General features: G+C 41.1%; 1 protein-coding gene across 1 annotated transcript in view; it reads left to right on the top strand.

The window, feature by feature from the left end:
- The window catches only part of SORCS3 (sortilin related VPS10 domain containing receptor 3), a gene marked incomplete at both ends in the record, with an annotated part of 312909 nt that overhangs the window by 184597 nt on the left and 102622 nt on the right, over window positions 1-25690 (top strand). The window contains one exon of the mRNA XM_082311355.1: window positions 16332-16405. Within this exon, the coding sequence (XP_082167481.1) occupies window positions 16332-16405 (74 nt within the window). The remainder of the gene's footprint in view (window positions 1-16331; window positions 16406-25690) is intronic.

The raw sequence follows: 25690 nt of genomic DNA, 5'->3' as shown, positions 1-25690 counted from the left end.
ATCATCTGGTTTACCCAGCAGTGTCAGTGTTACCACAGTCTTGTCCTGGTCACATTACCTACCACTGTCATGCAAGGGATATTTAAATGGCTCAGAAATCACAGCTTGATGGTTGCCAATACAGAGGCAGAGTCAACAAGGCAGTGAGAGAGGCTGAAGAGAAACTGAAGCACAGGAAGGTGAAATGATCTAGGCAAGGTTAGCCAGCTAACCAGTGACAGAGCTGCAACATTACCCAGACTTCCTAAATCACGTTCTGGTTTCCTTTCCACTGATCCAGGTGGCCCTAAAGAAATGTTACCGGAGCTCCTCTTCTTGCAGCCACATCTCTCCCCAGGCTGCAGGCTGTGGCAGAAATTCCAGCGTGGTTGGGGTGGGGACCCCACATGGGAATTTCACATCAGCAGGTGCTGTAGTTGTAAATGTGCCACAGGGCTGAAAGGGCCTTTGATAGCACAGCGGTATACTAAAAAGCTCGTAGATTTCATTTCAAATAATTTAGTGGCTATTGTGTGAAACAGATTTCTGTAATTCTGGAAGCTGGTATGTGGTCCTAGTTTTATTTCAGATAGCCCTTTGCAAATAGGTTTGTCTCTCTGTCTGTCCTCCCCTTTTTGACTCACTACAAACTATCCCTGCCTCCAGTGCTTTGTTTCAGCGGGGAAATGGACCGTGTTCTGATATAATAGCATACCTGAGCTCGTTTACAAAAGATATGTGCAGTCACATATGTAGCAGCTGAAATTCAGTGTAGGCCTATTGATTTTATCTGGGAAATGTTGATTTACATCGCTGGAGGATCTGGCCTGAAAACAGGTGTGGTATTCTGTTCCCGCAGAAAACAAGATAGACGTAGTTTACTCCTTGCAGCGTACAGGTTTTTTTTTCCCTAAAATCTGCCTGCTGAGAGATGCAGAGTCCCTGGGCTCATCTGCCTGTGTGCAAGCTATCACTTATGTTAAGGCAACAACTATTTGTTTCCATTGTTCAACCTTGACATATGAAAATTCACTTCTTTTTTTTTTCTTTTTCTTTTTCTTCTTTTTTTCCTTCTGATAGAAACTGCATGTAATCAATATTTTTCTGCGGAGTAAAGGTGCCAGAGGAACAGCTGTAAGTCCTTTGTCCCCACAGTAGGCATGGATGATTCAAATATCTCGTATGCTCAAATGGTAACCCAGTGTGTGTATCAGCTTTTCATGTTCATTGCTTCAGTGGTGAAAAAGGAGGCCAGTGCCTGGATTTTCTGGTCTAGCACCTCAGAACTAGCAATTCCAAGCTTTTAGAAGTCATAAGTTGGTCCTTTGAAAGTCATGAGTTTGGCAGAAAAAAAAAATCAGGAAGGTGTTTGAATAATTTCAGTTGTCCTCTCTTATATTTCTCTTGATGCTTCTGTGACTGAGCAAAGGTTGGGAATCATGTTTTCAAAATGCTTCCTCACAGTTAAAACAACTAGAAGTTTTATCTTTAAAGAAAAAAAAACAAACAAAAAAACAGAAGGCAGAAAAGCCAAGATTTTCATAATCTCCTGATTCTAGAACTCTTCTGCTGCAGGCCTTTTATTTTTCTAAGAGAGATCTTTATTCATTATTGCAAATGTGGCATGACTTCAGTTGCATTTTGGTGCTTGTTTCAAACTGGTCTTCCATATAGGTTGTCTGAGAGAAGACTGGTGGCCTGTTTGTATGAGGTGTGCACATGTTTTCATGCATGTTTGAATTTTTGCAGTAGAAACCCCGCAACAGTTTTGTGGCAGTTACAAGAAGTTCTTCCAGTGTAATAAAATTCTTTAGGTTTGTGTTCAATTGATTTTTATAGGACCATGGGTGGCTATAAAATGGAAGTTAGACCATGATGCAGTAAAATTTTGGCACATCCGAAGTATTGTGGGTATGATAAAAGGAGGAGCTGAGGCACCAATATGAAGGGTGGTATTTTTGAGAGAAGGAGAATTGATAAACAAACAAACAAACAACAAAACTTAAAGCTTTATAGAAAGTCCTTGGGATTCTGTAGTGTAAAAGGAGGAAAACCTGATCCTTCCCACAGCCTCCTACCTTGGGCATCTCATTTCTGTCAGAGGCTCAGTGATCATAAACCATCTGAATGTAGGTTTGGTAGCATTTTATACTTGCAGTGTTCAAGAGCTAATAGCACGTACAAATAACATGTTAGCAGAACATACTGTACCCAAGGGGAATTTCCTGCCATATAGTAAGAGAACAATAATGTCATCAAAAGTTCTGTTGCGAAAACAGGACTCTGGTTTTGTCCTCTGACTAACACAGCACTTGCTTCAGGCCAGTTGATTCCTCAGATCTCAGTGCAAGTTCACAGGAGTTATGCACAAATGTGACAAACCTGAAAATTCTGCTGCAAAATTGAGTCCGATGTTCCCTAGCCAGATGAGTTGTGTTTTTTCTTTACTGACAGCATGGAGAAGGCTGCTTTATTTTTCCTCTGCAGCCTTCCTTTATCTTATGAATTATGCTGTACCATCACTGTGAACATTGGTTAACTTTGGGAATTAAAGTTATATTGTATCAAGTTTGGTGACTTCTTGTTGCCTTGGATCGGGTTTGCTTATTGTCAGGTTTTTGTGGGGGCTTTTTTTTCTTCACTCTGCTCCATAAGGTGGATTGAAGATACGTAGAGTTTGAATTAAATCGGATAAATAGCTTAGATATAGACACCACAGAATATACAGAAACCTAGAGAGCTGCTGAGAAAGGTTAGATAAGAGCTTCCTTTTTCTTGCATGATCTGCAATTGCAGATTCATTTATTCCAAAGGTACAATTTTCCTCTGTTTGATTGCAGGAACCGGGTGATGGATGAATCAGAGATGACAGTGTAAATGGTGTATGCTGGGCAGCCCTAGGGGATCCCTGAAACACACGAGTTTCTCATTTGGTGATTTTTCTGGCAGTGATGCCTCAGTGCAGTGACAGTTTCTGCTACAACTGTCAAGCTAAGTTGTTCCTGATGGTGGCTGGCATTTACAATGATGCTGTTCATTTACGTTCCTCCTGTAAACATCCGTATGCTGCCCTTCATGCTGGGTCATGGGTGGTATTGTCAGTCTCCCCTGCACGTTTGGATCAGGATGAACTGAATCACTGTGAAGTGCAGGGAGGACACCATCTCATGTCTTCCGTGACACTATTTGCTGTTCAGGATGAAGGAAAGGATATTCCCCTGGAGCTTCCCAGATTTGAAACCCCTTCCTACATGTGATCTCTGGCTTCACTCTGTGTGTGTGTAGAGATAGGTGTATGTGTAAGCAGGCTCTGCTTTTCCCTTCAATAGTTGCCTGGTGTCAATGCATGCATTGCCAGGGAATCTGGCCAAGGAGAAATTTGGCTAGCTAGACCTGGACTGAATTACCCCACAGGATTTTAAGAGTGTTATAAAAGCAGTACTGGAGAACATCTTCAAGCTAGCAGAGCCCCTGGTGGAGACCAGAGCTGACTGGGAAATAGGAGAGTAAGGCTGAAAGTAACTGTGAGTTTCTTTATTATATGTTCAAGCTCATGCAAGAAAGTTTGCTTTGGCACTTGAGGCATCTAACGAATCAAGACGTGTGGGCCATTTCATCTTAAAATTTAGTTCTCTTGATTTATTATAGGACAGGATATTAGAAACGTGCGGTAATGAAGGTGGCCTAAAAGAATGAATTGTAGAAGATAGTACAAGAGCTAGGGTGTTTGATTAGGAGATAATATTTGCTAAAGCTGCATCTTCAACACTATCAGAAGCTGAAGTTTTCTACCTTGTTTTTATAACATTTTTACTCATAGAATTTATTTCACAGTTGTAGTTGTCCTATGGGCAGCATCTGTGTTCTCTCTTGGGGGACACAAGACTCCCATTAACTATGGTGGGCCTTTCTCTGGGATGGTTTGGTCCAGTATCTGGCCTTAGTCCCAGACAGTATAGAGCATAGGCTGTGTGTGGGGACCAGAATTGTCCAGAGAGGAATTCCTCCCAGTGCAGGATGTGCACTTCCTAAGCAATGTCCATTCATCCACTGTAGCTTCTCAGGAGCCTTTCAGGATGGCATTGGGGGCACATCCATGACCAAAAGAATTGGAGGTAGCATGGTGTGTTGTGGCAGCCTATAAATGCCTGCTGTAAGGCCCAAGAAGCAGAATCCAGCTAGAGTAAATCCAGTGAAGTTCCAGTCGTGCCATCCTTCCTGACTTAGGAATCTCTTAACAGGTGGAGCTGACAATGTAGCCCTTTGGCCCCCTTGCAGACTACATTGCCATGAGAAGTAATAGACACCAGCAATAAAATGGAAAGGAAATTATTAAAAATTATATTTGCAATGCTTGTATTGAACTGTGTTAGGAAGCGTGTCTAGGAAGGGTCTCTAAGGATTAGAAATGTCTCTCTCTGCCTTCTCACCTGTACTAGCCTTCAAAGCTTCCTATTTCCTTGGTTTTATGCCATCTACATACAGGTAGACAGTTTGGTGCTTCCTTTTTACAATCCCTGGAGAAATTCTGCACATTCAACTCTTGGAATCTCTCTCCTCTGGTCACTTTTGTTATTACCTTTTCCTGGCTTCCCTCCAAGTTATCTGGCACCTGCGCCTGTGATGCATTTCTTGGCATTTCTTGGTGTATGCATCTTTGCCTCAGACTCAGTGAAACCTCTGCCATGGAGAGCAAAGTGTTTAGCTTCTCTGAATGCACAGCACTGGCTCATGAACCTGCTGGGCTGATGTGCTAATGCCACTGAGCAGAGCAAACGCCTCCAGCTTCACAGCTTTGTTATTGTGTGTGCATGCAGAGAGGCTGCAAAGGTCTCTGGCAGCAGAGAAGGGTGGGATTAGAGCGGGATTAATTGGAGCAGCCTGTATTTATTTAGTGCCGAGCCACAAGCTTCCTCAATCATCAGAAAGTATATCTTCTGTATGGCTCAACATTTGCTTGCCCTGATTTTGAGTGCTTATAGGAAATGTGCTTGGCACAATGGGCTATTGCAGTGCTGTTGTTTTCTGACTTTACCTGAGGATGATGAGCTACTTGTCAGCTTTTGAAATCTGGCAAGATCCCAGCTGAGTTCCTCTCTTAGGAAAGATGTGAGTTAGTGGTCACTAAACATTTTGCAGCGATCCCTTCTTTGCATCATAAATCCCTGACAGAACCCGTGGCATCAAGCGGAGCGCGCACAATGTCCTCATAGGATGAATGGGGTAGAAGAATGTGGACAGTTTGTGAGATTGCTCTGACTTTGTGAAGAAACAGAGTTGCACAACATCACTGTGAAGTGGGGTACAGGTCTTAAGCACCTGTGAAGTTTGCTGCTCTTCAGCCTGTGAGATGAGAACTGTATGAGGGGGGTGGCCACCTAACCTCTGCCAAGTGGGAGCAGCTTTACTTTACAGCATTTTCACCTGTGTGAGCTAGATTAATTTCCAGTGTATGTCTGCTCAGTGTCTGCAGGGTGATGGGTCACATAACTTTGGAACTGTCTTGAGTCTCCCTTGCTTATGAAAATGCTGATGAATGGAAAAGTGAAGCTGAATTGAGTGGAAGGGGTGTGCGTTCAACAACATACAGTTTAATCTGGAGCAAAATACGTTGCTTTAATTTTGCCAAAATGACATGTTCTGCTTGAGCCAAAATTAATATATATTTCTTTCAAGCCATGTGAAATTTTTTACATAAGCAACAATTATCTCAGAATAAAATGCTGTTCTGAGTGCAGTTGCAAACCCTTTTCATTAATGCCCATGTATACACTTTCAGAAATGTTGTTTTTTCCACATAAATAAACAACTCAGCAAAATCTGATATGAATTTGGAAGGTGTTTTTGTGAAGTGTAATCTCTTTCTTTCACTGATCTGAAAAAACCCTCTTCCATTACATCCTGTTCTGCATAATATAGATGTTACCCTACAGATAGTGCCACAGGGTTTATAAAGGAAGAAGAAGAGGGAGAGCCAAGCATGTGATTGTAGCTTTATGTCCCACTCTGGCTAATGTCTGAGCCTCTCCTGCTTTGCCCATTGTAGTCTTATGCTCAATAAACATGAAAGATTGGTCTGTAATAGCAACGAATGTACCCAGACGCTTGCACTATAATTAAAGGCATATATCACACAATAAAGCACATTTGAATGAAAAATCTTCCCATTAGACATTCTTTTCCCATTTATTTCCTCTTATTGTTAAACTTTTGGAGTATAAGCATTGACGGAGTGTAAGGAAGGGCTTCTAAAGGGCTGCAGTGTGGAGCCCCCAGGAGCAAACATGATTTTCCTCTTGGGCTGGGAGGGCATAGAGTTCCTCAGTGCAGGCTGACCTGCATGGCCCCATTGGCTGTATCCATGCAGCTGGTGCATCCAGTTAGCACAGACCTTGGACCAAAAACTGCCTAATGATTTTTAAACTGAGAAGAAGCTGGGCAAAGGGATCAGCTCGGCTTGGAGGAAGAAAAGTCAGCAGCCATTAGAGCTGATTCTTCTGTTAAAGAGCTGATCCTAGGGAAAAAGGGGGTGAAGCAGCAGTTGTGGACAACAGGAACAACTTGCAACCCTCCTCTGCCTCTGTCTGAGCCTACTGGGTGCCAGAGGAAGAAATACTGGTAAAGATATCTCCTGGTGCCCCTTGTAGACCCTGGTAGCAAGAGGCAGCTCTGTCACCTCCATCCCATTCTGATCCCTTCACAGTCCCAGTATTGTCCCTCCCTTCCCCATTCTGCATCAGTGCCCCTTTCTCTGGCTAGTCTCGCTCTCTGCATCACTGATGTGGGAAACTGTCCCTCTGATTGGCATGTCACTTGCCTTGTCTGTTATGTCCCAATCTGTTCTCAGACTCTGGAAGTAGGGTTTTTTGGTTTCTGCAGTTTTTTTCCCCTTTTATATCTTTAGTTTTCAATAAGGCTTGTTAACAAAACACTCATCAGAAGGGGGTCAGTGGCAACGTATTGCTCAACTTTAGCCCTCCCCCAGACTCTAAAGCTGATTTTGAAGTGGTTAAAATGTCATGAAGAAAAGAATAAACAAACAATCAAAAAAGTTAGCCTTCCCTCAAAATGCCATTTCTATTTATAGTACCTTTTGCAAGTTGCTAAAGCTAAATTATTTAGAAATGATTGAAATGTGTTTTGACTGACCAAAACGAACATGGCTTTTCCCCAGATTTTCATTCTAAGAAAAAAAAATCTTAAAGTAATAGTTTTCATCTGAGTTCTGAGACACTGCAGCATTTCTGGGGGTGGGGAGAAAGTAGGAAAAAGAGAGGCGGTTTTTCACCCAGGACTGAAACACGCCTTAACTTCTCTAGTGATACTCATTTATGTCACTGGTCCTGTTGCAGCTGTATCTGGACTTCTTGTTCCACTACAAACCAGTCACGCAGTAGAAAAGCAAAAGATATGCTGTGCTCTCAGCAGAAATGGCAAATTTTTGGCTGAGTATGCTCAGCACCAATTAGGCTTAAGAGAAATTGAAATGTGAAGGTTTTTGAATGGACTTTGTTTTCACCAGTTTAATCCACTTTCCTGTTTTTCTTGGAGGTGAAGTGGAGAAGCAAAGAGAGGCATGTCTTGCTTTGAACATCAGGTTTAAGCAAACTGCACTGCTGTGAGTGGACCCATCAGGTGAAAGCTGTAAAATCATGAAACGTGACATCAGTGCATTGTCTTAACTTACCTGGTTTCTTTGTAAGCCTTGTCTGGGTTGACCGATACAATTACAATATGAAGTCAAACATTTCCAAAGTGTTTGGGCTTTGTGCAGAAGATCTCTGACCAGTTTCTTATAATAGTGGGGTGTAGTCTGAGTTTCTTTTGTCTGAAGACCTACTTTTGCCAGCCAGCATGTGAAATATTTCAGTATTCGATTTTAAAGTGCAAAGAGAACTTCCCAGCTTCTGATACATTTTTTTTTTTTTCCTTTCTATATGAGACAGATGATGGAAATGCATTTAGTATTTAATTTGTGTCTAGACCAGTTTCTCATCAAAATAGTCTGTTTCCAGTGCCCCTTCTACTGTACAACATCTGTAGGGAAATGAGCAGCTCTGGTGAGTGTCAGACATGCAGCAGTCTGTGGACATGTTCTCTTTCCATGCCTAAGACAATCTGGCTGTACCATGGCTGTACATAGAGAAGAACCTTGGGCTGTAATGAGGTCTCTTGATGTAGCCTTTAATCACCTGGAAAAGAAATCAAAGCAGAGAGATAAACTGGTCCATTTGTTTTCATTACAATTACTAGTTTTTACAACTCTGTGTAAACAAAGCCCATAAATATGGTGCTGGTAGACTTCTTTCTCCTAAGCTCGGCTCCACCAGCTGTTACACAAATCTTTTGGCTCGGGAAGCAGGATTTATTTTTAGGTTCTTTAGTGTGGAGCTGTCAAGGATGCCTTACCTGAATTGTGACTTCCAGCAGCTTGTGGCAAGAGAAGAGAGCAACAAGCTCTTCTTTCCCTTCTCTAAAGGTCCAGAAGCACTTCCAGACTTCAGATCTTGGTTCCTCTGAAGCCCCAGCAAAGCAAGGTGGCAAGGACATGTATTTCTTGGGAAAGAGGTGGAAGGAACAAGCACAGATGATATCACTGTTCTTGAGTTGGTCATCAGTTTGAAGGTGACATTAGCATTTGTTTCCCCTTATGGTAACTGCTTGACACTCCAGAGGTGTCTCACTAAGGCCCAGACTGAGGGGAATGGTGGAACAGAGGAATCAGAGGAAGGCCTTGAATCTTTCCTTGAATGCAGCTTTTCCTACTGTGAGTAATAAAGCCCCTTCCATGGCAAGGGTTGCTCCTGACCTGGTTTCAGCCACCCAACTGAATTATGCTAGACTTGAGTCCTGTCCCTGTTATGCTGCAAGTAACATGTCCTGCCTCACATGAGAACCTGAGAAAGCAGGCTGCATAGACCCCACAGCTTAAACATTATACTGGTGCTGTGAAAGGGAGAGGTATCCAGCTGTCCTTAAAAAAAGGAGGGATGGAATACAGGTGAGGAAGGTAAGATGGAAGATGTGATTTAGAAGTAGGGTGTGTTTCTGTAGTACAAACTGCTGTCTTCATGGCTGCACCAAATCTATCCTGTCTGTCTTCTTACCCAATTCTTCTCAATTCTGTTGTCTTTTGTTGCTCTGCTCTGGTGGGGCTTCGCATTCTGCTCTGCTCCCAAAGGCACACCATACCAGTGCCTGAGGGCAACTGATGGCTGCAGGATTGTTGTAGGGGGTCTCCACAAGTGGATTTAACATGCGTGGCTATAAGAAGGAGGATAACCACCATTTTATGACATCTCAAATGGAAAAATTAATAAGGGGAAATGGCTTGTGTGTTGTGGGTATTGGCTGGACATCTTTGGGTCAGTCTTGGCTATTTGGGAATTTACTATCCCAACTTTAATTCCTTGGGTATATTGAGATCCGATTACTATTTGTATGAATGAGGAGTTACAGGGAGATAGTGTCTCAGGGATTCAGCTGGAGCTGAAGGAAGAAGACACAATTTTCAAATGATGAAATAATAAAACAAAAAAAAGAAGGAATACTTTGGCAGCTTGGAATTTTTGTGCTAAATTCAAAAAGTGGAGAGCATGGTGACTAGATGGATCTGACTATCAGGAGTAGTCTTATAGTAGTTGAGTAGGGGTAGGTGTTATTTTAGAGTTAAATGAAAGAAATATAAGATAACAGGGAGAAACATGATTATTACTCATATCCTTTCACTTGCTGGAGCAGTTATCGCCTATGGTGCAGACTCCCTTATGTGTTTTGGGGTTTTTTTGTGGTTGTTTTTTATTTTTGCTAAGTAAGGGCAACCTTATTAAATACTTCCTATGTCTAATTTTAGGTGTGGAAAAAAGATCTTTCTTTGCAGTGGGTGAAGTGAGGACCATCCATTTATTCTATACAGAATATGGTTCCAAGATCTTGCAAAATGTTTCTCCTTCAGTACTCAGCTGCTCAGTTTGCCTTTAAAAAAATGTTAATGTTGTCATCTCCTGAAACATTTTCACCGCAGTTTGAATTTGTTGCATATGGCTCTCTTCTTCCATGTGATGGGTCATCTCTGGCAGTTGTCAGACATGGCTTCTCTGTTCTGTACTCTCAAGGCTGAAAAGTATTGTGAGTTTTTCTTCCAGTTCATTTTCCTTCTAGGGATGAACTTTCTGACATGTTAATGATGGCACATTCTTCTTTTGTAATTTCATCTGTAACACAGAAATGTAGAGAAAAGTCACACCTTACAATTTTCTGAAGTGGTTTACAACTTTTTCTCAGCTTCTGAGTCTCTAATTTTTTTCCAGTGATAGTGGTCATTTTCCCTGTGTAGCGAAAATTTAAGACCTTGCAACAGACTTGCTTTTCTGAGTTACTCTTTGCAGACCACTTGCATGCAGTCCAATTTCCTACAGAAATGTTGACCTAATTTTATTTTTCTTCTGTCCCAGTTTGATTTTTTGGCAGGAACCCTCCACGTATCTTGTAGATTTTTCCCACCAGCTCTGGCTGAGAAGGTGTTAGTTTGCTTTTGTGCTTTTCTGGGATCGGAGCCATCTTTTCATGTAAGCAATCCGAGCTACTGCTCGGGATCATGCTTTTCTGAGGACATAGCAGGCAAGGCTAATCTGCCCCTCCTCTTCCATCATGTTACCATGTGTCAGCTGCTGCCCAGTAATTACCACTAGGCCGACTGTCGCCCTGCTGGATTAATATGAATACATGTTTCCATCATCAGCTGGATGTATTGTCTGGGGGAAGTATAATTTTGCGTGTAATAAATGAATTGTTACTTTAAGTACATATAGTCCAGCTGTTCATCCTCACTGACACCATTATTTGTAAGCTCCAAATTCACTCCAGGGTTGGCTGGCAGACAGGAAACTATTGAGATTCTCTCCAGATGTTTGCTCAGACCAATAGACCCAATTTCATAGCAACAAAGAGTATTTGATTTTATTTGGATATAAGCCTTTTATGTATGTTTCTGATGCCCTAATTCTTCTTCTGTGTTTGAGCAAGAAAGTCTATAAATATCAAAGCGCTCTGAATTTCTTCAGTCTGTTGTCTATTGCTTCTCAATCTATACATGACATCTTCAGTGTGCCTCTTGCAGTGGTAAAGTGTATCCAGGCTATTGTCTGCTTGGTCTTTCTTCAGCTCATGCTGAAGTCTTCTGCCTGCTTCCCCCATGAAGACCAAGCAGGTCAACCTGGGAACAGGGAACCTAACATGAGATCCATCTCCACTAAATCATCTATCTGCAGTGGGGTTATCACCTTCTGCACTAGTCGCTGTGGACTTTTTTTAGCATCCATGGAGAGAAATGGAGGCTTCTAAGGCATGAATAATAAGCAATTTTAGAAGTGTATCTTCGTATGGGAATTGTGCTTTAGAAGTGCCTATTTAGAGCCTGTTTCCTGCCTGTCTAAAAATCAGCCTTGGTGACCAGCTCGGATATGGATGACTAACATAAGGGGGTTGAATCTCTTCCAGTAGTTTCCATGTTTTTCCTTCATTGCTCGTTCTTCTCCCCTCTCTCCATAAGTGGAGTTTAAGCAGGCCAGTTTCTCACTCTGCTACAGTTCTGAGAAACTTGACTTCTTGAGCAAAATCATCCTTTTGTATTTTTTTGCTAGTTCTCATTGGGAAAATAAACAAAACACCCAAAACAAATTACCCCAGCCCCAAAGAAAATCATCCAAACAAGCCAGCAGGATGTGTCACCCTGAGAGTTTGTACTAGAGAATTGTAACATCATGACAACATTTTTCATATGCAATACCGTGCGTGCATGTGTGTGTGTATAACTCCTTCCTTTCCAGCTCTGTTGTTCTGACTGTGTTTCTGGCATGGTGCACGTGTTCGTGGCATAGAATCTCACACCAGGGATAAAAATTCCTCTTTAAGGGTCTTGCTGCTTATCTTGGAAACAATGCCGGTGTTAAATAACATGGTGCAAGTGTTCTTAGAGTTTGAAGAAGAAGCATTCTGCCTGTGGTATGTAATATCCTTATGATTCAGAGTTGTGCTGAGCAAGACAAGCATGTGTTAAGGTTCTGGCCTGTGGTGAAATAAAGCTGTATATCACTTGGGCTGCCAAGGTCTTTCCTCACACAGATTGTGTATTCTTGGTAAAACACAGGACTGTGTTGGTGGATGTGATATGTCTGGTGCTACGATCCTTGAGTGTGGAGTATTGTGATGCTGTTTGGATAAACATTTGCTATTTACCTTCTTGATGTACAGCCTTTTCTTTTTTTAATGGCAGGTCTAACTAGGCTCCTGGGCATAGTCAGATTTTCCCTAGTACTCAGTACCCATTTTCAAAGACTGCGCTTGTACTGCTGAGCTGGGGTGACCTCAAAGCCAGGTGTGAAAGCAGAGCTGCTCCTGGATCATGGTTTCAGGGTAATACTTTAGGTGCTTCATCAGGCCTGAAAGCACATTAAAAGGTATATTTTTTTGACATGCAATGCTGGCCCCGTCACCTTCCTGTATCCTATCTGCCCTGTGGCAGTGTCTCATGCCAGTCTGCAGGCAAGCAGAAATTCTAGGGTCATGCCTAGTAGAAACTCCTGTTGTCTGCTGCAAGGGTAGATGAGATTCATAAGCATCATTCAGATGGGCTCAGTAGGGAATTTGAACATTGTATGTTTGTTCTCAAAAGCACCTCAGCCTTCAGGAGGCTCCTGGAAGCTGTCTGCTCAAATAGGTGCAGAGGTTGCTGGGATCGTCCAAGTGTTCTAACTGTGTTTACTGAGGTGCCTCTGTGGTAGATGAAGGATTCTGAGTTTATTTTCATGTTAAAAATTGAGTTTTGTCACCCTTGCCTTGAGTCAAGACTTTGTCCTTCTGGTTTGCATCCTGCTTCTGAATTGTTCCTTAGTCAAGTCCTCTGCATGCCACTCTTTAGCTGTGTCAAAGCACAAGACCAGCCCATACAAACATAAAGACGCATAACAGTCTTTTTCATTCATCAGAGTAGGTCAAATAACACAAGGGAGGTGCAGAAAGGACATATCCTCACAGTACACCCTCATCGTACACTGAAGTCCATCCCTCTTAAACCAGTGTCTTGGAGTGCTCTGGGATGTGGAAATGCCAGAGATTACTTGTCACTAAAAAGCCAGAGCAGAGCTTTAAAAAGGAAAAATCTTGGCACCAAACAAACCTAATTTCTTTCCAGTGCTTATTATTCAGCCTTAGGACAAATTAATGTCTGTTGAAATCTGCTGTACTTGCCACTTAATTTGTTGTCTTTTCTAAAAGCATCTCTTCTCCCACAAAGGGAGATGAACAGAAAGTGCGTATATATATTCAATTTTAATGCATACTAGAAAACTCTTTATTGTATGTTTCATTTAGTAATTCAACATTAACCTTTATATTCTCATCTGTAAATAATACTATAGAAGTGAACTGGGCCAGAGAGACCTTTCAGGAATTTGTTCTGTCATACAGCTTTAAGACTCAATCATCTGATTAAAATTCAAAGTGGACGTCTAGAATAAGTAGGTGAATAAATAAATAAAAGTTCTTGAAATGAATAATATCCTCCTTATCTCTTTATCTGAAATTACCTAAAGGCTGCAAGTTCAATTTAATCCTTCTACCATCAGTCAGTCTGAGCTTTAATAGAAAGAAGGGGGAGAAAAAAGTACTCAGTAGCTGGTCTCTGGTTTTTAACTTGATAGAGAGAAGGATGCTCCCTGAATGAGACACTGTGGGAGAGATGAGTAGTTAGAAAGAGATTGTGCTTCATGCCACTGAGCTATCTCTAGCTACTGCTGTTATGCAGCTGTGAAAGAAAAAGAAATGCTAGGGGCAAAAGATAAAAAAGAATCTAAGGAAATAGATGTATTTTGCTAATCTTTTCCTCTCATGGTGAGAATGGTTAATCCATTGCAGAATACAATAGAGATGCTAGTCCCACTTACACTTGCTTGTGAACGGGAGTTAACTGAGGCTAAGCTGCCTGGAGCCCATGATTTGTATGGCACCGTGGCTCAATCTGCAAGTCGTACCTGCAGTCAGGAAATGGAAAGGATAGCCAAGTTTTAAGATGCAACTGATGTAACGCAGTCTGTGTGTAGAGGTCCTTGTATGTGTAAAACCACATTAAATGACTCAAGGAATATTGCTGGCAGGCACCGTGCTAACATCATGGCAGAGTTGTAGCACAGTACAGTTTTGGCTCTTGGAGTCTTGGATTTTTCAATTATTGTTTCTAAAAATCCGAATGTTCCTTCAGGAGGATGTGATGCTGTTTGGATAAACATTTGCTATTTATCTTCTTAATGTACAGCCTTGGTGTTGACTTCATAAGCCTATCCTCAAATTTGGAGAAGGAATTTTCTTTTCCTGGCTCCTTTAATTAAAAAAGATAAGCAATGCTTTATTTTGTATCTATGGAGAATTCCTTTTGGGGCAGAGGATTCTCTACTGTATTTTTTTTAGACTATTATTGTGATTGGTTGACCAGAAAAGCAGAGGAAGCCCAGATAATGTAGGCTTTTAGTGCAGTGTCTTACCTTATCTAGTGACAGTGCCAAAGAAATACTGCCAAATCGGAATATTCAGCTCATGTCTGATCTCCTGGAGAACATCGAGCAGAAAATCTTTCCTAATATTTCTTACCATAAGCCCAGTGATGTTGATTGGAGTGAAGTCTACATAATTGGAGCCCCTTTTGACATGAAGATTGGAGGATGCCTGCTTCCCTCTCTTTTCTCCTGATGTGCTTTATTCACTGGCAGCTTGAGCAAGTAATTGTCATTGGCAGAAACTGGACTTCTCATTGGCATAAATGGAAAGGGCTGATTCTTTTGTCTTTACGCATACCAATTGCATTAGATACTTGATGGGGCCTGAATTTCAGTTCTTGGGTTTCCTTTTGCTAGCTATACAGTTGTTTGGTTGTGTAGTTGAGTACAAATATAGTAAGAATTAATCAGCTGCTTCAAGCTTTGGACACTGCTCAAACAGCCCTTTCCAATCACCTTTGTAAATTGTTCTGTGGTCCAGCTCTGATGTGGCTGCTGGATCTCTGTGGTCAAAGATACCGCCTATTCAAGAAAGTTTAATATTCAGTGTGAGCACATATAGTTTATCTTCCCAGTCACAGTTAGCTATTTATCATAGCTGTTCCATAGTACACATCACTAGGTTGTGAACCCTTCTAATCTGAACATGGACCTGCCTCCGATTTGTAAATCCACTTACTCAAAAGCAAATCAAATGCAGAACCTTTACTCAAATGATATTGTTTTCCCATTAAGGACCTAAATTTGGATATTACAAACATTTAAGTTTCTCAGCTCTGTTATCTACCTCCTTAGCCTGCAATCAACCCTTATTTTATTAAGCCAGAATTTACTTCACATGAAATTTATTTGAAATCCTGTTCAAAACACTGCCTGCTATTTATTTCTCTGTGATCTAGTTGTAAAGCAGAGTAGTTAATTCTCAAAGTGTATTTTTTTTTCTGAAGAACCAAACTTGCTCAAAGTTGGAGAAAAGGAGCTTACATATGCTTTCATTATTAGTGAGTGGATTGTGGGTAATAAACTAATTATATGGAGAATGGTGTTTGTGGTATTAAGCCAAGTATGTGTGAAGCGAACCTATGTCTGAGACTTAGTGTGGAGTTGCATGGAAATTTGATCACATTACAGCTGCACCATTTGTTAGCCAGAAAGACTCAAAACAGTCGTTAAATTGAAAATTTGGCTTTCAAGAAGAACCACTTCACTATCTTAAATGTTTAAGTGGTGAGCAGATTGATTTCTAACTTATCTCAAAATTTAGACCTTGTTTTGAACATAAAAGTTGTAAATTAGGAGCAATTTCCTTTTCTTCCCCACACAGAAGAGAGATGTAATCCACACCATAAAAACAAATCTCAGCATGACCTTGAGTATAGAGTCACTACCTACCCCATCATAGTCATGTTAACTAATCTAATTTGTCTTTTATTCTATTTAATGTTAGGAATTTACATATCATCAATCATCTGCTTCCTGTTGGGCTGAAAAAGCCAGGGGGACTGCCAACTTTGTCATATGGCAGCCGAAGTGAATGTGTTGACAGCCGAAATCAGGAAGCACAAAAATGTTTGAAAAGGTTTCGGAAGAGCCAACCTGCTTTTGAGTCTCAGCAGCTCACTCTGGGTTAAATGTGAGGGGAGGAGACTGCCTTATTAGCCTTCCCTGGCAGTGAGGCTGATTGAAAACTGCAGGACAATCAATTCCTATTCTTTAATCTGAGCTGATTTAATACTTTATTTAGTGGCAGTCCTTCCTCTCCTTCCTCAAAGGTTATACTTCCTCTCTCTCTCTGTCTTTCAGCTGTACAGCTCCATGGACTTTGGAAGAAAATGGCAGCTCATGCACGAGCGGGTCACTCCAAACAGATTTTACTGGTGAGTTATGCCCTCAGGTTTTGCTTGCTTTGGGCAAGTCATGGAGGGGAGAAGGGCATCTAACTTGAAGGGACTCGTTGCTTTACCTGAACACTGAATATGCCCTTGGTTTTGGTCATCATCAATGTTATATACTCAATCCGTAGTACCTATCTTGTAATGCTATAGCTGAACGTCTCCATGTTTGTACCTCTTTCTTATCTGATAACGGTAGTGTCTTGTACAGATGAGTACAATTCTTTTGATAATTGCAAACCTCCTGCTTTTTTGTTATATACCTACTTACTGTAACACAGAGAAACTACCCAGTGTTTCAGTGACAAGGTTATGATCATTAGACCTATTTTTCAACCCTTCTGAGATCTACTTTGGCCTACAACAAAGTCTTTGTGCAGAGCCAGCCACTCTGGCCAGTCTCCTTATGCAACCATTGGGAGAAAGGATGATTCAGAGTCTGCTTTGAATCACTCTCTGAGGAGCCAGTTTCTTTCTACTGACTGGTGAGAGCCCAGGATCTGCAAATAGTTTGCTAAAAATCTGTTTTGTGACTATCTTCCTTTGCATTTCCCAAGCGTCAGCCTCCAAAATTGGGAAAGTGTCTTAAAAGCAGATGATTAAAAAAATTTAGTTCCTGTCTCCGAGCTCCTCCATTTCAGCTGCCACTTTTCCAAACTTTTCTCCACCATGTGAAGGCCCAAGAATTGAATTTAGAGGAAAGAGAAAACCCAGCAATAGTCTTCTGTAGTTGAATCTAGGATTTGGGGCTTGAATCAAATTCTTAACGCTGTACTACATGCCAGATGATGGTGTGTGCGTGAACATGTAGAAGTGCTGATTTACAGAATCTGTGAGCAGTTGAAGAAGTGCCTGGTCCTTAAGGCCAAAAAAGATCATAATAAGTAACCAGAGGCTCTTATTTTGAATGATTAAAAATAAAAAGGACTTGGATGACTTAAGAATTGACTCCCAATTGCAAAGCATGATGTATATAACTTAGAGTCAAATTCTCATAGAAATTCTTGCACGTGATTAAAAGTATCTGGAATCCAGGCCCAAAATATCTATAGATTGGATTTGCAATATTTCCACACTTTGCAGTGGATATAGACACCTCATGGGATTTTCAAATTGTCTAGGTCCTTCTGCAAATCTCTCTAAATAGCTTTAGACTCCCACATTTAAAACATAGCTTTTTGGCGCAAAGTCTGGAGATTTCCCTCAGTGTGCCTGTGGATTTTGGACAATGTAAGAAGGTTTTTGAACATCTAGGAAAGGAAGTTGTAAGGCTCCTAAGTCACATAGATCTGCAAAATGTATCAAAGATCTAGAACCTTGTCTGACCATGTCACTGTTTCACATTTCCATAGTGAAGGAAAGGTGGTTGTGTTCTCCTGGTTGAGGTGGCAGGTGGCTGATTAACCTTACTATCCAAAATCCTTTGATTTCACTGTTCATGCTAGATGCACATGACAAAGGTGAATATAGATCCTCTCCAGGTGTATCCTTCTGTGGAGCAGAATAGCTGGTCCTATGGGATAATTGTACCCTGCCCTTCAAATAGTGCAGCTGAGCTTAGGGGAGGGGCTTTCTCAGAAGATAAAGTGCAAGGGCTGAGCCGACTTGAGGAACAAAGCAGAATCTCTTTCTAAAGCAGAGGCTGTGTTGTTGTGGTTTTTTTCTACTTCCATATAATAATGATTAATGGAAATTGCCTGTTTGTCCATTTGACACCCAAATCTGTAGATTGTTTTCCACAATCGACCTCATTTTTCATACAGCCTTTTGGTTGCATAGCTTCAATGCTGCTTTTTCACACTGCGTTATAGAAAGCCTCTGTTTCAAGTGCCTCTTTCTCTTAGAAAATGTAGAGGTCTTCTATAGTTAAAACTCATATGGCATATACTTAGAAATCTTTTTTCCACTCAGAAACAGTAGAATCCCGTTGACAATAAACTTTCCAAGAGAATGAATTAGATTTTTCCTAGAGTGAGAGAGATTTGAACCAATTCATAGTGCAGGGGTCAGAGATGTTGAAATTTTGGAACATAATAACTCCCCTTAGCTGTATGATTTCTTTCTTTTTTCATTTCTTTCTTTTTAAAGCTGCAAACTGTGATGGCTTACAAGGTCTGGCTTGTAAGATGTGTACAGAAAAAGAAATGCAAGAAAGCTTTAGCCTCAGGAATTTGGTGATTTCTTTTTATTAGGCTATGGAAGAGGGAGAAAGTGGGTATAGCTATAAGGTGGAGAGGGACATGAGCCACCACTCTGTGAGTTCATTAGTCTATCAAATACTACATTATCAAACCTATAAATTAAAACTTCTAGGAAAGATGAAATAATAATGACAGGGAGATGCCAAAATCAGAGGTAAGCTACTCGTTTGCGCTGCTCTGTGTTGTTTATTAGTAGGGGCTCAGGTAAGCATCCTTCATCAAATGGGACAGTCTTCATCTGATCTGAATCCGGCTGGCTTTATCTGGGGCAGCCCTTGTCGAAAGTTTTTGCCTTCAAAGCATGACTTTCATCTCTCAGGCTGCCATGAATGGGCTTGTGAAGACTGTAATCTTCACCTGGTTCATGGGATCAGTCAGCCTGACAGGGAGAGATCTTTATTTTTCTCTCTGAGACCTTTCCAAATAATTATACCTTCCCTGAGAGAGCTCAGTTATAGAGACTTTAAGGCCAGGAGAAAATTATGGTTGCATCAGAACTCGTGAGGTTGGGATGTGAATTTTTGCTCAGCAGAGTAAGTAAGACCTCTCTGTTAGTCATGGACACACAAGCCACTCTGTGCATTTTGCTGTAGCTCTGGCAGACAGCATCTGTGATGGCTCCCCACTGGTTAAAACCAAAGTCCTAAGCTCCAATCCTGATCTGTGGCATTGTATCCTGGCTCTTGCCTTCAACTTCTTTCTGTAGTCCCAGATGTTGGTGCTAATCACTGGGTTGTAGTTTTTTGTTCTCTTCCCATATGGATGTCACATGTCCCGCAGTTTATGGGACATCTCTCATCAATTCCTGTGGCCAGCTCAAAGTTTGTGCATGAGCAGAGATTCACTTCTGGGCCACTCATAGTTATAAAAACTAGGATTTGAGATCTCTACTTCTGTAGTAGTGATTCATTTGCTAGCTACACCCACTGATGGCAGTGGCAGAGCTTGAACAGAATGTGTTACTTGATGTGAGTACAGGCATCCAAATTTGGCTCCCACGTGCCTTGGCCTCAGAGATTTTAATAACTTAGGATCCTGTAAGGCTGGAAATAGGAGCTTACGCTAATGTGATACAGAAATTCCCAGATCACTCATCACACTGAAATGACTCAAGATAACTGGAACCAGCATGGGTGCAAAGTTTGTTAAAGACCTACTCAATGTTCTTTTCTTTTAAAACACATTTCTGCAGCTCCCTCTGGGCCCTGTTCATTTTCTCTCACTGTAACTTAGACACCTGTGCTGTCATGTGGAGGGGTATAAAAAATACAGTCCATATTTTGTACTGTAGAAACGCTGGGGAAGTTTTCTCGTCTGTAAAACACATGGTGTGTTCTGTGCTGACTAAATACTGTCTCTGTTCAGATAAGAACTCAAAGGATTTGAATTGTCCTTCAGTTGCTTTACTGCCCCTGCCTTTTTGTGTGGTGGGACAACAGGACTAAGCAGGTGGGCAGGACAGTTTGGTTAATGGAGCATTCACCAACCCTTGTTCAGCACTTTGCTGGACCAGAACTTTTCCATGTCATCATGGATGACTCCAGCTGGCTTTGCCTTGTTACCCTGTAGGTAAGACTGGGATAGGAGAGCATTTCTTTCCCTTGTTGTGTGCAGTGGGCGAAGTACTCAAATATTGTGATATCAGGTGCTACAGCAGTGGATTAAGAGCACTGAAGGGCACTAGAGTGTTAAAAGATGCTTTAGTGGCATGTAAATTCCTTTTATAATATTATGGCTTAATTCTTTAAATTGTGAAGTTCCACAAGGTGGTCTATGCTTTCTGGCTAATCAGCTAAATGGCTGTGAATATCACCCCCTGTCCATCTGTCCTTGGAGGCCCTGCCTATGTTTGCTGAGCAGACACAGGGATCGCCATCCTTTGCAGAGGACAGAGCTATGCTCCTTGGGACACCCACGCCCTTTCTTAAGGTCTCCCCAGGCTGCTCTTTGCTGGAGGACTCATTCATATTTCCTGCCTCCCATCATCACTGGGGGATATGAAGCGGTGGATGTGGGACCATTTTCCATTTTTTTTGTTTGCCTGGTACATCTAGACATTTACCCTTCTCTCATTTATTTTTTTAAACATGCTCTCTGGGACTTTGGGTGACTCTGTCAAAGCCTGGGAGTGGGAACAGTGGGGAAACCCCATTTGTGTGGAAGAGAGGGAGAAATCTGCACAGCTTTTCTGATGGCTATGGGACATTTGGAGCACTGAAGTCAGTGCCTGGGATGAGCCTAGTCAGTAAAAGACACTGAAGTACACGCTAGTGATGAAAGCTGGGCAGAAAACACCAACAAGGCAGGAGGGGAAAGACAGCAGGAGGAGGAAAATAGCATGTGCACTAGCCTGGCTTCAAGGAGCAGTGTTTGTATCTGCAAATAGGAAAAATGTGGTGTAACAAGCAGTTCTCAAATACACTGCTGACTTCCTTACTGAGTCTCCCCAGAATTTTATTTTTTCTCTTTCTGTGATAACCAACCAGATTTCTGGTTGTTTTGGTATCTATGAATGCCAGCCACAATCGTTTTGAACTCCAGTGGTTAAAAGTTGGGAGAAAGGAACAGGCTGTGCTATCACTGGGAGAAGGGAAGAGGCTGTGCACTTAGGTTATACTTTGGAGTTATGGCTTTTCTGTCACAGTTGTTTGAGGCATCAGCCAGCAAATTTTGCCTCTTGAGGGCAAGATTTTCAGTCCTTTTTGTTATGATTTTGGATAGGAACAGTGGTAAAATTTAGCCAGTGTATTTTTATTTATTTGCAGCTTGAATTTCATAAAGACTATAGCGGAGGCTGGTTTGGATATCTGAGAGTAATGTAGCTGTAGATAAAGGATTTACCTCAGTGTTTCAAAAGGTTATGGTCTGGGTTTGGCTCTGCAGTTGGGCAGAGGTTTGTGTCTGTTTTTTTCTCCTCATCTCTGTGACAGCACTGGTATTTCCTAAGCCAATTTGGGTCCACACAGACTGTTTCAGCAGCAGTTCCAGAAGTAACCTTTGGATACAGCTAAGGTTATCTTTACTTGACTAGTTTGCCAGCAATGAAATGGTTAGTCAAATATGTGCCTCTCTCTCCTGTAAATCCCACTAATCATTAACTACCAGATGGTGTCATTGCATAGTGCTCGGGAAACATTGCCTGATTTTTTACAGCCAAGTTTAGTGTTAAGAAAACATAGTCTTGTAAATGTCAAATTGACTATTAAGTAATCCTGCATTAGAGTTTTTCAGAATTAAAACCATACCATACATGGAGCTGTGGATAAAAGGAATAATTCCAGTTTGGCAGCCATGGATAACACCACTTATAGCATCATCGAGGCATATACCCAGTGGCTATTCACGTAGACCGCACATGAAGAACTGAGCAGGGACCTATTACTGGAGGCTCCTGTGGGCTAATGACTCATTTGCTTGTGTTAAGGGACTTGCTATCCATGCCCTGTGGTTGAAAACACCTGGGGAAGATTTTTCTCCCAGAGGGTAATGCTAACACAAATCTGGAATGTGTTACTCAAGCCACCACGACCATGAACTATACTAGGCTGAGGACAAAATTTTCAAACTCTAGCCTCAAGCTCTGTAATAAGAGTTCAGGAGAGATGAGACCTTCTTAAAAGGTCTTGGCATATATTGAAAGATTTCTTTGCAAGGTCACATTAGTTAATTAAAGATCGCAACACCGTGGTGATAAGATGACCAATTTTATTTTCCTTTTCACTTAAAAGATGGGCAAGTGGGAGAACTGTGAGGTTAGGGATTTTCTTTTCATTTTGTATGCCTAAAATTAGTGCAGTTGGCACTATAGACATTTAACATTTCCAAACATTAGGTTGTAGCTGACTAGCTTGTGATTACACAGCAACTCAGTGGCAGAGATAGAAATGGAACCTGGATATAGAGTTGGATGCTTTTTATTGGCTGAAATAGTGTTTATTTTTGTTGAAAAAGTTTCAAGTCAATAAAGATATTTTAGAATTCATGTCAACATTATCAAAATGTTTCTCTCAAGTTAGACAAAAGAACATCCTGAAATGGTTGAAATTTTTTGAATGTTTGTTAGTGATTTTTAAATTTGAATAAAATCTCATTTTGCAATATCTGAGCTTTTAAAATTAAGGTAGGGAAAGAGCGCAGTCTGAAACAAAGTGTCTGGATAGAGCCAACATAGAGGGGTCCTGACTCCTATTCCCATCTTGATCTTTTGTGATGCAGAGCAGATACTCGTCCCTTATGTCCAAGTTAGATGGTCAGTAGGTTTACAATGTAAGTCTTCATAACAGTGATCAGTAGCTTACAAGAGTGATCAACAACATTTGAGAAACCTTTGTTAAGTTTTACATTTTGCTTTTGTCCATGAACATATTTTTTCTTAAACTTAAACCTATCCTGTTTTTCAACTATAGATTGCTAAGCGTTCTTCCAGGGATGTTGTGATAGATTTCATGGATATCTAAGAGTATAAAATCCTAAATGACTCTAAGAAAAGGAAAATCCTTCACTTTCTGTCTCTGGGAAACCCTGCAGGACTGTTTTATAGAGGCCACATAGACCCCACCTGTTGTGTTTGTGCCTACAGTTAGTGTAATGTACAGATTACCATTCTTGTTTTTGAGCACAGTCCATTGTTTTGAAAACCAATTTATGAGAGATTGACACAAATAATTGGATCTCAGTAAGCGTTTTTGTAGAAGGTGGCAAGAAACCCTAGTATACTATTGGAAGAGTATTATGGAATATTTTCTAGTTTACCTGGGACTAAAAGCAAAAATATTTAGGTTTCTGGGTTATATTTACTCTTTATGCTAATGACTTCGTCGCAAAGGAAATTTGATACAACTAGTCTCTTGTACTATGAATTTAAGCTCTAAATAGTAGCCGATGCATTGGAAGACCTCCTAAAGGATGTTCATTGCCTGAATTTGTTGTTGCGTGATGCTCCTCTCCGTACTGCCTGCTTTCCTAGGAAAGTAAGTGTTTGACTTTTACAAAGTCCTGTGGATGCCATGCTGTCAGGCTCCCTGGGCTCGAAGCTGTTTTAGGAAGAAAAAAGAAAAGCATACTGGCTACAAGGATTGTGTGTGATCATGAAGGGAAATAATTTAAAATGCTTTAAATTCTCCTTTAAACCCCATGAAGTACATAATAAATGAACCACGAGAAAAGAGGCACATGATAGCAAACTTACAATTCATGTACCACCTCTAAAATTCTGGCTGCTATCACAGCCAGAATGAGGTCTTTCAAAGGGTGGTGTAATACCCTCTGGGACAGCAATTTTGGAATAAGTCACCTTTGAGGAACTTTTCTTTCTAACCTCCTTTTGCTTGAGAAACACATCATATCTTTCAGAAAGAGGGATTACCCCTTCTTCACTGATGTAACTGTGGATGTCCTTGCAAAAATACTATCTGGCTTTTAAAATTTGTGATTTGTTGTGATTTTAGTACAATTTGTGATGTTAGATGTATTTATGACTTTAATGTACTGTGGCTGGCAGTGTTTTTTTTTTTTTTTTTTTTTTTTTTTTTAAGATTGGAAAAGTAAGGGCTGAAATATTTCTGTTCATTAGTTTTAAATTTAATGCTTACCACTAAATGTCACATATTGTACTGCAGTGAGGCTTTCAGCCATCAGAAAAAGCCTTTTGCTTTGGTCTCTCATCTGTCAGGTTTCTTTATGTCCCTGGGGCCAGTCTCTTCTCTTATTTCCCCCTTTGCTAATCTTGGATCACTTTGTAATCCCCCCCACTCTCTTGTGACTAAGTGTCTGAGACTGGAGCAAACCAGATAAACTGCTAGTAAGAAAGATCTAAGGAGGAATTTGTTGAATATTTCTCTGAATTAAGATTGATCCCTGGACTGGACCCCAATGCCATGTCTGTCTGGACAGTACATGGTGGAAGGATCTGTTTCCTCCTCATGCATCAGTGATAAGATGTCCAGACTTCATCGCTGTGTTTCACAGCCCAGTGTTGGAAGCTTAAATGCTGTACTGCAGACTCATGCAGCCTGCCTGGGCTGACTTCATTCTGTCTCTCCCTGATGCACGTGAACTCAAACACAAATTAATTTCATCCTGTCACTAACAGTCCCAGAGTAGTTCTTTGTAATACTTTGTAGGAAGCAGTGATGAAATCCAGCCCTCTAATTAATATATTGAATAATGCATCTCCCTGAGGCATATGGGGATCTCCCACACTGTCATAGCTTGGCAAAGCTAATCAAAAGCTAGGCTGCTGGGCTTGCGGTAGTATCATATTTTGTGCTCTCTGGCTAGCAAGGAATATTCTTCCACTTTTTTTGTGTGGGATTTGGCTTAGTTTTGGGCCTTTGTTCTATACCACACTAATCTCTGTTTCTGGGTGAACGGGTGAATTTTCATTGTGGGAGAGAACCCCTCTTGCTTTTAGATGACTCGCAGAGAAATCTTTGGGAACTGTTTTAAAAGTCACCACTGTTCTATGAAGTTGAGGAATGACCTTTTCACATACTCTGATGGTGGACATAGTTTTCCAGCCATTTCATTCAGTGGCAAAACACCTGCTGACATCAGGGAGCTGAGCAGCTTTCCTGGACCCGGCCTCCCTGCTGCCCCAGACCTCATCCCAGGTGGCCTGCTTGGTTTTCCAGAGATGCACCTTTGTGTGGGTTCTTACAGCTCTTGTTTCTTTATAACAGCTGGGGCTGGAAGCATTCTTGCGTTAGAGAAAGTTGCAATTTAATGAAGAATATCCTCACTAAGTACATCAATACTATCAGGGACAATCTTTGCTTGAAACTAGATTTTCAGTCACACCTCAAAGCTCTTCAGGTAGATTTTCTCAAGAAAAATCAGGAAGGAGCCAGATAAATTCCAGTTCATTTCCCTGAACTGACTTCAGCCACTGAACCTTTGGAAGTTTGCCTGCCATTAAGTTGAACAGAAACAGTTGTTTTATTTAACAGAAGGAGCTGAACCCATGCTGTGCAGAAAGAACAGTCTTATCATGGCAAAACAGACAAGATGTTTCTGCATTCATTTAAACGTGAGCCATTTGTGTCGCTCAATAACATCCATTAAAGATAAG

This window comes from Platalea leucorodia (genome assembly GCF_965183815.1).
Source record: "Platalea leucorodia genome assembly, chromosome: 4".
In the NCBI taxonomy this organism is placed as follows: Eukaryota; Metazoa; Chordata; class Aves; order Pelecaniformes; family Threskiornithidae; genus Platalea; species Platalea leucorodia.
Note: the sequence above shows the minus strand (reverse complement) of the source record. Positions and strands in the feature narration are given on the sequence as shown.